We start from the raw sequence: 14,424 nt of genomic DNA, 5'->3' as shown, positions 1-14,424 counted from the left end.
TTTTTTGGGGGTTTTGTTTTTATGATGTTTGTTTTGCTGTAAAATTGACCCAGTAAACGATTCACCAGGAAAGTCCACTCATGGCTAAACCAAAATTCAGCTTTTTTTTTATTTTAGTGGTTAGAAAAAAGTAATGTTGGCTGCCATTTTGGGGAGCTATAGTGTTTTAATCACTTTTTTTTTTCCTTTGAAGCCCTTCCATATGGGCTCAGTCATTGTACAGTGCCTACAAGTAGTATTCAACCCCCTGCAGATTTAGCAGGTTTACACATTCGGAATTAACTTGGCATTGTGACATTTGGACTGTAGAACAGCCTGGAAGTGTGAAATGCACTGCAGCAAAAAAGAATGTTATTTCTTTTTTATTTTTTTTTTAAATTGTGAAAAGTTTATTCAGAGGGTCATTTATTATTTAACCCCTCAAACCACAAGAATTCTGTTTGGTTCCCCTAAAGTATTAAGAAGTATTTCAGGCACAAAGAACAATGAGCTTCACATGTTTGGATTAATTATCTCTTTTTCCAGCCTTTTCTGACTAATTAAGACCCTTCCCAAACTTGTGAACAGCACTCATACTTGGTCAACATGGGAAAGACAAAGGTGCATTCCAAGGCCATCAGAGACAAGATCGTGGAGGGTCACAAGGCTGGCAAGGGGTACAAAACCCTTTCCAAGGAGTTGGGCCTACCTGTCTCCACTGTTGGGAGCATCATCCAGAAGTGGAAGGCTTATGGAACTACTGTTAGCCTTCCATGGCCTGGACAGCCTTTGACAGTTTCCACCCGTGCCGAGGCCAGGCTTGTCCGAAGAGTCAAGGCTAACCCAAGGACAACAAGGAAGGAGCTCCGGGAAGATCTCATGGCAGTGGGGACATTGGTTTCAGTCAATACCATAAGTAACGTACTCCACCGCAATGGTCTCCGTTCCAGACGAGCCCGTAAGGTACCTTTACTTTCAAAGCGTCATGTCAAGGCTCGTCTACAGTTTGCTCATGACCACTTGGAGGACTCGGAGACAGACTGGTCAAGGTTCTCTGGTCTGATGAGACCAAGATCGTGATCTTTGGTGCCAACCACACACGTGACGTTTGGAGACTGGATGGCACTACATACGACCCCAAGAATACCATCCCTACAGTCAAGCATGGTGGTGGCAGCATCATGCTGTGGGGCTGTTTCTCAGCCAAGGGGCCTGGCCATCTGGTCCGCATCCATTGGAAGATGGATAGCACGGCCTACCTGGAGATTTTGGCCAAGAACCTCCGCTCCTCCATCAAGGATCTTAAGATGGGTCGTCATTTCATCTTCCAACAAGACAACGACCCAAAGCACACAGCCAAGAAAACCAAGGCCTGGTTCAAGAGGGAAAAAATCATGGTGTTGCAGTGGCCTAGTCAGTCTCCTGACCTTAACCCAATTGAAAACTTGTGGAAGGAGCTCAACATTAAAGTCCACATGAGACACCCAAAGAACCTAGATAACTTGGAGAAGATCTGCATGGAGGAGTGGGCCAAGATATCTCCAGAGACCTGTGCCGGCCTGATCAGGTCTTATAAAAGACGATTGTTAGCTGTAATTGCAAACAAGGGTTATTCCACAAAATATTAAACCTAGGGGTTGAATAATAATTGACCCACACTTTTCTGTTGAAAATTTATTAAAATTTAACTGAGCAACATAACTTGTTGGTTTGTAAGATTTATGCATCTGTTGATAAATCCTGCTCTTGTTTGAAGTTTGCAGGCTCTAACTTATTTGCATCTTATCAAACCTGCTAAATCTGCAGGGGGTTGAATACTACTTGTAGGCACTGTATATGTGGATCAGACTGATTCCAAACTCGTCAATAACAAATGTTTATTTTTAGTTCATTATTTTTTGGATTTGTGAAAGAGTCAAACTTTTTTTTTTTTCTTACGGGGGTATGTCGTACTTTTTGAGCACTTATACAGATCCCTCCAAGACCTCATCAAAGCCAGAAAACCCATTTTAGAGACTTTCACCCCTAATGGTGGGAACCAGAAGATACAACGTGGACTGGAAAAACCACCGTGAGGAGTGGAGGGACAGGAATGTTTAGGATAAGGATTTAAAAAAAAAACCCGCCAGTGAGGAGCTGGCCTTGAACTAAAGACTATGACTTTTTCCAGCACGGATTGCCTTTTATGTTGATCTGATTGTATTTCTTATTCGAGATGTGCTTGGTTGTCAGTTTAAGGTCCCTTGTCTGTGCACAATTAGAATGGGGAAGGGGTTGTAAAGGCTGCTTTACACGCAGAGACATCGCTAGTGATGTCACTGGTGAAAGCACCCGCCCCCGTCGTTTCTGCGTCACGGGCAAATCGCTGCCCGTGGTGCACAATATCGCTAGGACGCGTTACACATACTTACCTTCCTAACGACGTCACTGTGGGCGGCGAACAACCTCTTTTTTAAGGGGGAGGGTCGTACGCTGTCACAGCCGACATCACACAGAAGCGGAGGGGCGGAGACCAGCCGTACTAAAGACACACCCACCTCGTTGCCGGAGGACGCAGGAACGCTGTTGTTCATCGTTCCCGGGGTGTCACACGTAGCGATGTGTGCTGCCTCAGGAACGACCAACAACCTGCGTCCAGCACCAGCAACGATTTTTTGAAAATGAGCAACGTGTCAACGATCAACGATTAGGTGAGTAATTTTGATCGTTAGCAGTCGCTCGTAGGTGTAACATGCAACGACGTCGCTAACGAGGCCGGATGTGCGTCACGAATTCCGTGACCCCAACAACATCTTATTAACGATGTCGCTGCGTGTAACGGGGCCTTAACAGTATGTCATATTAGTTGGCCTTCTTGGACTGTAAGTAATTGTGCATCTATTGTTCCCCTCTGCAGAAGTCCTCACTGATACACAATCCAGCAGACTGGCCAGAGACTGCCCTCCTTCATACTTAGGGCGGTTTCACACATCCGGTATTTTGCCGCTTTGCCGGATCTGTCATACTCCACTACAGTGCAATACAGTACAATGGCATCGCAGCAAGCTCTGGTCACATGACAGCATGTGACTGGAGCTTGCCACAATGCCATTGTATTGTATTGCACTGTACTGGAGTGTGACAGATCCGGCAAAGCGGCAAAATACCGGATGTGTGAAACCGCCCTTAGAGTTACATGAAACAAATGTTTAAGGGGATGGGATTTGATCTCATCCAAAAGGCTGATCCAAAAAGAGGTAGAAAAGTGAGGAGACACGTTTGGTCAGTAGTTGGTGCTGTATACATGGGCTACAGTCGTAATATCCATTGTCTGGAGAAGCTTAAGGACTATGGTTGCTGTAAGGCCTCTTTCACACGTCCGTGAAAAACACGCATATTTGTATGGCCCTTCGCGTGCAGTGATTTTGGCACACGAATGTTCTCAATGATAACACACGGACAGCAGGAACTTTCTGCTCACCTGTCCCGGTCACTGCTGTCCGTGGTGCTGATGTCTTACGCTCTGCGGTCTCCGTCCCTGCTGACTCCTCACTGCTTCCGATCCTCGGTGCAGTGAATATGTAATGAGCGGGGGTCAGAAGTAAGTGACAACAGCAGCGGTGGAGAAAGAGTATAGAAATTCATTCTATTTCACAGAAGCATGGTATTATCCGGTACGTGTCACACTGATGTCACAAGGAGCACATCCGATGTCGCAACGTGTAAAGCCCGCCTGAGGCCGGTGTCCCACTTGCGATTGCCTCGCATGTATCTTGCGGTGCATCACCCATTACTGCGCACACTCTCTGGAAAGGATCAGGTCGGCTGCATAGAGATGCATGCAACGTGAAACTCACGCGAGGCAATCGCAAGTGGGACACCGGCCTAAGTCTGTGTGCATACGTTCCAGATTTGATGCAGAAAATTTCTGCATCAAATCTGCACCTTCTGGCAAAAAAACACATCCTGTTTTGGTACGTTTTTTAGTGAAGTGAATGGCTGGAAGGGCTAAAAAAAAAAACCACGCCCCAACAATTGACATGCTGCAGATTTTTTCTGCATCAAAATCTGCACCAAATCTGGATGGAAAAAAATGCAATGTTAGCACAGCACTTTATAAATCTCATAGACTTTGCTGGCTGCAGGAGAGCCATGCAGATTTTGAGAAAAAAAAACAAACAAAAAAAGTGTAGAAAACTGCAGCGTGTGCGCAAGGCCTCTGTGGCACGTTGTGTTTTTATGTTGACGAAAAAAGCATGTTTTGGCAAGAAAAACGCGCAATTTTTATTGCATTTGTGCGTTTTTTTCATATGCGTTGCTCCATTCTTCTTTTTGTGTTTTTTTAAGTCAAGGCGATTGCGGGGGTTCAGGCGCTGCACGCTCGTGATCGCTGCCGGGTCTCCGGCTGATGTTAGATCCAGGACAGGGCTCCCGCTGCTCGGAGCGGTGCCTGCGCTATTCCTGGCAGTTTACCCCCCCGAATGCTCCGATCAGTGTGATTTCAGCATTCAGAACACATGGATCGCTTAGGCCCGTTTCACACATGCGGCATTTCGCTGGATGCTGGATTCGGCACGCATGCAGTCCAGTACATTCATTTACAGTGGAAGCGCGACACCATGCGGTTGTGTGCTTCATGCACAACCACATTTGTCTGCGTGGCGTTGCGCTTCCACTGTAAATGAATGTACTGGACTGCATGCGTGCCGAATCCAGCATCCGGCGAAATGCCGCATGTGTGAAATGGGCCTAAGCGATCCCTTGCGATCGGGCCCTTGTAATACGATCACAGGGAGCCGATCGCTGCCATAGTAACCCTGGGTTGTCACCATGACTACCCCAGGTTAATGAGCTACGGAGAGCCTCACACACCATGCTGTATGCACGGTGTGTGAGGCGAAGTGCTGTAATATAATCCCCTGTAGTGATAAAGCACTGAAAGACTATAGAAACGCAGGAAATAAATGCAGAAAGAATTGATATGCTGCTTCTTTTTTTAACAACAAAATCTGCAAGGAAAAAAGAAGCATGTGCACAGCAAGTAAGGATTCTCATAGACTTTGCTGGGAGGATTTTTCCTTGATTTTATTGATTAACCCTTGAACGCATACCTGGGGCCTCACAGGCCTGCTGGGTTACTTGTTTTCTATGGTAGATTTCTATGGTTGCGCGTTCTAGGGTTAAAAATAGCAAGGAAAAATGCAAAAAACAAGCCACTCTTCGTGAGCGCATCATAGCAAGCTCACTGACTGATTCTCAGTTAACTCATTCTGCAGCAAGGAATGGATTGTGCAGCAAAGATATCAAGAGGTACAAAAGTTAAATTCATCCCAATTGCAAAAATGATTATTTTTGCTCCCACTTGAGAAAAGAAAGCTGGACAGTGCCTTAAGAAACTTGTCCGCAACCTACATTAGTGGTCTTTTTGTTGAAGATTTGCATATTATATCTGTGAGTCTTGATAAATTCGTCTTTGTGTCTGTATGAGGCCGGAGTTCCACTTGCGCGAGTCTCGCATCGGTATCACCTGTCACGGCCGCACACTGTGGACACTAGCACCTCAGCTGCATAGAAATACATGCAGCTGACTCGCTCCTGTCAGGAGACTGTGTGGCCGTGCCGGGTGATACCTATGCGAGACTCGCGCGATTCATACACAAGTGGAACCGTACCCTTAGGTTAGGTGCGCACACTGTAAATTTGTTTGTTCAGCGAAAAATGCACTTTCTGGCAGAAAAACGCACCTACCCGCGGAAAACCGCACCAAAAACACATGCGGTTTTACCGCGGTTTTTTTCAACATTGTCAATGGCAAAACACAGGGAAAAACGCAGAAAAGAAGTGACATGCTACTTCTTTTTGCTGCAGAAATTCTGCAGCAGAACCTGTAAGGGAAAAAGACGCAACGTGTGCACAGCATTTCGGATTTCTCAGACTTTGCTGGGGAAGAACTGCCTGAAGCTTATGAAGAAAAAACGCACCAATTCTCCAGCAATTCCGCAGCAAAAACGCATTGTGCGCATAGGGCCTTAGACAGATTTCCTATAAAATCTGATGTGTATTTAATCCTTTTCTGACCACAATAAGTAACATGCACCGTTTATCCATGAGGAACCTTTTTTCCCTCCTAAGGCCTCTTTCACACATTCGTGAAAATCACGCATGCTTTTCATGGACGTGTCAAAGGTGCGTTTTGCCCTCTGTAAGCCGTGTTTATGCACACGTGTGTTCTCCGTGATAACACACGGAGAACGGGAACTTTCTGCTCACCTGTCCCTGGTGTCGCTGTCCGTGGTGCTGATCTTCGGTCTCCAGTCCTGCCGACTCCCCGCTGCTGCTGCTTCCGGCCCGAGTGACGAAGTGACTATACAATGAGCATAATGAGCGGCGATCAGAAGCAAGTGACAGCAACGGCAGAGACAGCAGCGCTGTGCTTAGGTGAGTAAAGTTTTTTTTTTTCCCTCATAGACACGTGTGATTTCTCTGGTGCGTGTCACATGGAACACATCCGTGTGGATGCCGGAGAAAAACGGACATGTCTAAGTGTGGAGCACACGGGCACACGTATGCTCCACACGTACAAACGGTCCATGGCAGAACACGCACGTGAGCGCAGACCCGTTGATTTTAATGGGTCTACGTGTGCCCGTGTCTTTGGTAACTGCTGGAGATGGGAACAAAAGGCGCAATAGGGTCTTACCCAATATGATGGTTAGTAATATGAAGAGAGGTACACTCACCTGGTGTGGTTGTGCCAGTCACAACCCCTTATGCGCATATGTGAGCGTTCGCGTGGTTCAGCAGCGGCCCCGTGGGTAACGTGGTTCAATATAGATGACAGAGGAAAGCGTATTTATGCCACGCTAAAAACCACTGATGCCGGTATGATTGTAAAATAAAAAAAACAATGTCTCTGAAACGAGTATGATTGTAAAATAAAAAAAGGCAATGTTTCTGAAACGCGTAGGATGTAAAATAAAAAAGGAATTTTTATTATACCGGCATCAGTGGTTTTTAGCGCGGCATAAACCCGCTTTCCTCTGTCATCTATATTGAACCACGTGTCTCTGGTACGTGAGGAAACGGACCAAACACGTACCGGAGACACGGACGTGTGAAAGAGGCCTAAAGCACAGCTACAAGTCTGTACGTAAAGTTTTCTATACATTGAGTGAAGTTGCATAATCCTCATTTACCTGCTTTGAGGGAGGGGGAATCTGCACCAAAATCCCCATTGACAATTACCTAACAGATGTTTAATTAAAAAAAATAAATAATTTAATTTGAAATCAGTTTTAAATACTAATAAAAATAATAAAAACACAACCGCAATAAAATTCCATTTTATTGAGAAAATAAAGTACAAACCCAACAACAATACTGCCCTCTGGTGGTGAAGAACGGTAATAAGGCAACGGTTTGTACAAAGTGCAGTTCTCCGAGTCGTACAGTGGATCTGGGCAGAAATTCAGCTTTTACAGTAAAAAATAAACGAAAACAATAACAGTTTTGTAATTCCCTAATCATCAGCAGCGATAGCAAGGCACAGTAATAGGATGAGGGCAGGCACTCAGCCCATTAGATGGCTATCATCTCCGCTTTATACAATTTACAGTCATAAGCCTAAAAAAAAACAAAAAAACTATTTACATCTCCTCGATGAAAATCTAACAGCAGTTAAATATCCTCATAAGACAGATTGAACGTGTCGGATAATACACGGTAACATTCTTTATTCGGTATATATGTACACACACAGTGTCTAGTGGGGTCTCAAGTTCAAATAATTAAAGGGATTGTCCAGGATAAAAAAAAAAATATAAATAAAAATCAATGGCTGCTTTCTTCCAGAAACGGTGCCACTCAAAGGTTGTCAGTGGTATTGCACCTCTGTTCTATTGAATAAGGGCTCGGTTCCACATGCGTATTGCACGGACGAGTGTAATCTGATAAATCGGCCTGCACTCGCACCAGTGCAAAAACTATGGGGCAGTGTCCATCTGTGATTGATTTCTCATGCCATACTGGCCTGAGAAATGAATCGCAGCATGCTGCGTTTGGCAGCTAGTCTCGGCTCACATGCACCCCCATACAAGTCTAAGGGGTACTTTGCACGTTGCGACATCGCTACTGCGATATCGTCTGGGTCAAATCGAAAGTGACGCACATCCGGTGCTGGTAATGACGTCGCAACGTGTAAAGCCTAGATGCGTTGATAAATGATCGCAAAAGCGTCGAAAATCGGTGATCTGTGTAGCGTCGGTCATTTTCATAATGTCGCACCAATAGGAGATACGATGTTGTTCCTCGTTCTTGCGGCAGCACACATCGCTGTGTATGAAGCCGCAGGAGCGAGGAACATCTCCTTACCTGCCTCCACTGGCTATGCGGAAGGAAGGAGGTGGGCGGGATGTTTACGTCCCGCTCATTTCCGCCCCTCCACATCTATTGGCCGCCTGCCATGTGACATCGCTGTGACGACGCACGACCCGCCCCCTTAGGAAGGAGGCGGGTCGCCGGCCAGAGCGACGTCGCAGGGCAGGTAAGTGCGTGTGAAGCTGCCGTAGCAAAAATGTTCGCTACGGCAGCTATCACAAGATATCGCATGTGCGACGGGGGCGGGTACTATCACGCTCGGCATCACTAGCCGATGCTAGCGATGTCGGAACGTACAAAGTACCTCTAAGGGAGAGTGTGCAATATCGCACTGTACTCGTATGTCATCCGACCGCAGTGCGATGTACGAAAAGACAGGCCGCGGAGGAAGAGAAAGTGCTCCCTCCCTCTACTCCACAGCTGTGATCCGATCGCAACATCGCATCACACTCGTATAACTCTCTCAACAGAGGGTCATTAGCATATGATCGCTTCCAATGCGATTGCATCGGAAACTGTGCGCAAGTGGAACTGTACCCTATGTCTGAGCTGCAATACCACATACAACCTGAGGAAGTTATGGCACTGTTTATGGTTACAGAGGTTAAAGTTTCCTGGTCAGTTGGGCCCCTTACAGTATACCCAGCGGGCCCCAGATAAGTCGCTAACAGAATCAGCAAACCAGAATTGTTTATTAGTCAAGAGCCTGATAAAAGTTTAGGGGCCTGTTCACAAGCTGCATTTTTAAGAGTAAATTCACAGTACCATTAAAGTGAATGAGATTTCTAAAAGCCGCTTATTCTTTTCTTGGGGACTTGAATCCCCAAAGCTTTTTTTTATTTCAATTCTTTCAGTGTTTTTGGAATCATTCAACTGAATGGTAGAATAATGCAAGTAAAAACGCATAAAAAATAGTAAAAAAAACTTGTGAAAAACTTGAGCTTCTTTTCTGCCAACACTCTGCTTTTTGGTGCAGAAAAGAGCACTGTGGATTTAGAAACTTACGTCATGTTCACACATGGCATTTTTCTGCAGAAACAATTGTGTTTTACATTACCAGTTAAAGCTATTGAGGAAACCTATAAAAAAAACCATTAATATTTGTGATAGTTTACACTTTTATTAAGGTTATCGGTGATTTAAAGGGATTCTCCGGTCTTGCTGCACTGAAGACCCATCCTTATCAGATCGGTAGGGATCTGACACATGACCATTCCGATTAAAAGTACACAGACACTGTGTAGTGGCCGTTCTGAGTCAGTAAGCTCCTATTGATGTGAATGGGAGCTGTGCCGCAGTACCGGAGAACGGCCACTACACAGTGTGTGGAGCTGTGCACTTTCCATAGTTAATAGTGGGCTTTCTATAGGTAATTTCTGTTAGTTCTCCTTTAAGGGAATCTCCTGTATAAACTTTTTTGTTGACAGAATTATTATTTATTTATTTTTTTAAGAAAACTTTTGTTTTGTGACTTTTGGGCCCAGAGTGTTAACTAGAAGTCCCAGAGAGGGGTCATTTAACATTCCTACCATTGGAACCCTATGCAGCTCGAAAGTTCTGGGACTTCTAGTGTTAAATGGAATCTGTCAGCAGGTTTTTGCTACCTCCTCTAACAGCAGTATGATGTAGGCAAAGAGATCCAGAATCTAATGATGTATCACTTAGATTACCGGGTGCAGCCGTTCTGTCACAATCACAATTTTTAGATTTAGCCATGTAGCAGAACAGAGAGGGCTTCCCCCCCCCCCCCCCACCAGGCTCTCAATAGAGAGTAACAGATGACTGTCAATTTACAATCAGAGGAGGGGGAATGCCAGATATTGTAGTCCGAGCAATAATAAGTCCTGTTGCTTAACTAAAACATTGCAGGAAAACAACAGACCAAACCTTAACAACCGAGGCATCCCTGAATTCTCTGTGTTAACCCGTGCAGCATGCTGTCTTCAGCTTATGTAGCAAAAAGCTGCTGACAGATTCCCTTTAAACCCATCCACTCCACTCAACATCTGAAGCAATCTCCAGCAGTTGCACAACTACAACTCCCAGAATGCCCTGACAGCAGCACTACTCTAGAATTAGTCACCATTTTCCTTCGCAGCCAATCAGATAATCGTTTTTTTTTTTTTTTTGTTTTTTTTTTAATCCAGGGCAAGTTAGGGAATAACTCAGTGATCGGATTGGCCACAGAGGCAAATAAACACTCACTTTCTCTCATAACTAGAATAGGCCTAATATGTGTATATATGTATCCCACTATACCCCTATAGCCCCATGTGACTGATGAAAAACGGACCTTAAAAGGGGGTTTTACCCACGAATAAAGTTACATTTTAATAATTAGATCTTGGGATAATAAAAATTTCCACAATTGGATGTGATTAACAAAAAAAAAAATGTCCCCGAGTATATATATATATATATATATATATATATATATATATATGTAATGGCCATGTCTGACCGTACAGGGACATGGTCTGATCATGCCACAGCTCCTGGACAGGAGAGGATGCAAAAAAAAAAGAGTATACAGACATCCTGTGAGGTAAAGCATTTTTTTTAATATCAGGCAGTAAAATGTTTTACCTCAAAAAAATAATCAGGTGTCATCCTGTGCTGTAATATTTTTATACTCTTTTGCGTCCTCCCTTGCTCAGGAGATGTGGTATGATCAGACCATGTCCCTGTACGGTCAGACACGGCCATTACACAGTACACAGCAGGGACACATATATAAGATTATCTCAGCACAGGGCCTTTTTTTTTTTTTCATCACATCCAATTGTGGAATTTTTTTTTTATTATTCCAAGATCTATTGCTTAAAATGAACTTTGTTTGTTAGAAAACCCCTTTAAGAACAAAAAAATACTTAAAAATAGTCCTATTAAAACACATGAATTAAAATACAATCACTTGTTTCATAAACTCTTGAGTATTACAACCTCTGTGTAAATGCTACGGAAGAAAACAGAAGACATCATTGTCTTTCTATGGATTGTAAGATAAAATGGTGCTAAACTGAAATGGAGGGGGGCGAACTAGGCCTGAAGCCAAAAATGTGACTTTTAATGGCCAGTTCCTAATGACTGACATACTGTAACCTGCACTACAGTAATACCAGCGATAACTGGTAGCCATACTGAGGGAGACCAGTTGCCCAATGTAACCAATCAGGCCTGGTTGTTACGGGTAATATCTCCCCTTTTCCCGTCCCCAGTTTTGATAAAGCAGAAAATGGTTGCCCACAGCAACCAATCACAGCGCAGCTTTCATTTTACCAGAGCTGTTTATAAAATGAAAGCTATGCTCTGATTGGTTGCTATGGGCAACAAAGTGTTTATCTTTGGGAAATTGGGCCTAACAGTCTGTACATCATTAATAATGTCCTTTAGGAACAAAACCAATGTCCTTCAGTTACAAGTCACATCCCTACGACCTTCCAGTGCTAGGCACTAACTGGTTTACTGGTTGGAGGATAGATAGTAGTCATGTACAATCAACGTCTATTAAAATCCTATTTAGAGCAGATATGTCTTTCCGATGTTCCCTTTTGGTTCCTACATGTCATATCTGGGAACTGAAGGGAAAGAAAGAGATTTCATGCAGTATTTCCCATCGTTTCTACACTTTATAACACTCCTTTCCAGTGATGGCTGTTTCGGCCTGGTCTGGTCATAGGAACAGGGTGAAAATCATTATTCATACCAATCTCCACATAATAAAGTGCCTGGTACTGTGGGAGGTTTCTGTGCATATATTGGGTTAGGATCCATACCATGTCACTATGACAAGGTTGAACCGACAGAGCTATCACAGGAGGCGTCTTCATGGATGACACCATCTTAGCTAAAAAGTCAAGCGTTCCTCAGGATGTCCCAGGCTTGTGCGCTTATGTATTTATGGGCATTTCATGGTTTCCAGAAGAGTTGTCCGGTTTCCTTCACCGAATGAGTCTGTTCCCTACACACCAGGGAATAAGCCACTTTGTGGCTAGAATTTGGGTTCACAATATGGCGGCCACATGTGTAAACAAGGCTAACATTTCAAGGGGTGAAGCTTTTCACTCATGTTTCTGAACATGGTGATGGCCACCTACCAAAAACAATGAACCACCAACTATATCTCTATGTATATACTCCGTACAGGACATTGATATCGGCAGTCAATGTTGGTGGGTAGTCACTATGATGGGCTACAAGTCACCATCTGCAAGTAAAACCGCATCCTCATCATCCAAGATCAGATCAGAGTGCATCACCGCCGTCTCCTCCAGGACATCTTCTAGATCCTGGGCCACGTCATCATCATCAAAGTCTTCTTGTAAAGTTTTAATCAGGCTGAAGGGATCAAACGACAACACGTTGTCTGTGGGAAGAGTAGTCCTTACTATAGTCCGTGCAATAGTGTCAGCCATCTCCGCTGCCACCGCAGCCTTCTGTGCCTTCTGCCGGTGCTGCTCTTCCTGCTGCCGGTGAGTCTTCATGTGCGCATTACGACTCTTGATCTTGTAAAAGACTCTGAGGGCAGAGATGGAATATTTAGCTGTACACAGGTGGTGCTTATACATATACCGCGTTTTTCCAAAAATAAACCCTCCCCCAAAAATAAGCCCTAGCAGGAATTTTCAGTATTTTTGGCGTAAGGCTTAAATATAAGCCCTAACCCGAAAATAAACCCCAGTTGTGGTTCAATAATGAAGTGTCCATGCAGCTAAAAAAGTTAAAGAATACTGCAGGAAACTTCATTATAGAAAGCAGACACCCCCAAAAGAGAAGAAAGAAGACCCCGCAATCCTACTCACCACACCGAGCGGGAGAACCTGCGAATGGAACGCATCAAGGACCTGCGGTGGAACGCACACCCATACACATCAGATCGCGCACTCACACACATCAGATCGCATACTCACACACATCAGATCGCACACCCACACACATCAGATCGCACACCCACACACATCAGATCGCACACCCACACACCACATTGGGCGATACAGATTGCTTCTGTCCAGCAGAGAATCGTGGGAAGCCATGCGGTGGAACGCATAGAGGACCTGCGGTGGACCACATTAATGCATTGCACCACTGAGTCCTCTATTGTGTTCCACCATCAAGTCCGTCATGCGTTCCACCACAGGTCCTTATGCTCCACTGCACTGCATCCCATCTTCCCATGTCGGGCGGTATCGCCGGATGTAGTCTGTGTGTGTGTGTGTATGTGTGATCTGATGTATGTAAGTGTCGGCTAAAAGCAGGGGAGAACCGCAGTGGAGCATACCTACTGAGAGACCCCGTCAAAGATTGCAGAAGAACCTGGGAGCGACGCAGAGGTTTGAGGTCTGGTAAGTATAAATCTCCTGGGAAAGGGGGGGGGGCTCAGTTTTTTTTTTTTTGGGGGGGGTGTTACCTTACCCCCAACTGTGTTTCCCCAAGAATAAGACCTACCCAAAAATAAGCCCTAGCGCTTTTTTCGGGGCAAAAAAAAGTATAAGACAGTGTCTTATGTTTGGAAAAACATAGTAGATCTGTATCACAAGACTAAGAAAGCACATGGATCAGTGCAAAACCTACAGGAGCTTCCCCCCCCCCAAAAAAATATTACTCACAAAATGATCCCCTTATATGGAGCAAAGGGGTCTTTTGTGCCCATGTAGGCTAGCATTTTCTGGGACACCTAAATTTGGCTCAAAGCCCTGGCCACGAAAGGGTTATTTCCATTCTCAAAAATGCAATTTATTGCATATTCAAATTTTCATCAGTTATTGAAATATTATCACTTTTGTTTACAGATTGTTGCCTTGGAGCCGTCCACCACTGCTAGACAGCAGAATATGTGTAGTGCTTACAAGCGCTTTCTTCTATAGAGCTTGTAAGCGCTGTTTGTCAGATAGCAAGGATTTCTGGAGTGCGCAGTTACTGCCAATTCCCATCCACAGTTGCTTACAAGCTAGACAGAAACCGTGGTCGGTCTCATGGGCAATGAGATGTAAATAAAAGAAAAATAGTGTTTGTTTTCCAAAAACGGCTGCTAATAATAATAAGCAATAAACTGCAAAAGTGCTTGTTTTTACATTCTGACAATGTCCATAT

General features: G+C 44.5%; 1 protein-coding gene across 3 annotated transcripts in view; it reads right to left on the bottom strand.

Annotated features, from left to right (window-relative positions):
- Positions 1–7,290: 7,290 nt before the first annotated feature.
- TRERF1 (transcriptional regulating factor 1) overlaps positions 7,291–14,424 on the bottom strand; it is a 210,576-nt gene continuing 203,442 nt past the window's right edge. For all 3 annotated transcript variants that reach the window (XM_075339176.1, XM_075339178.1, XM_075339177.1), the window contains one exon: positions 7,291–12,852. In XM_075339176.1, coding sequence (XP_075195291.1) covers positions 12,528–12,852 — 325 coding nt within the window. In that variant the 3' untranslated portion in view covers positions 7,291–12,527. The remainder of the gene's footprint in view (positions 12,853–14,424) is intronic.

Source organism: Anomaloglossus baeobatrachus, chromosome 3 (assembly GCF_048569485.1).
Source record: "Anomaloglossus baeobatrachus isolate aAnoBae1 chromosome 3, aAnoBae1.hap1, whole genome shotgun sequence".
NCBI lineage: Eukaryota > Metazoa > Chordata > Amphibia > Anura > Aromobatidae > Anomaloglossus > Anomaloglossus baeobatrachus.
The sequence above is the reverse complement of the archived record's forward strand: the minus strand, read 5'-3'. Positions and strand labels throughout refer to the sequence as shown.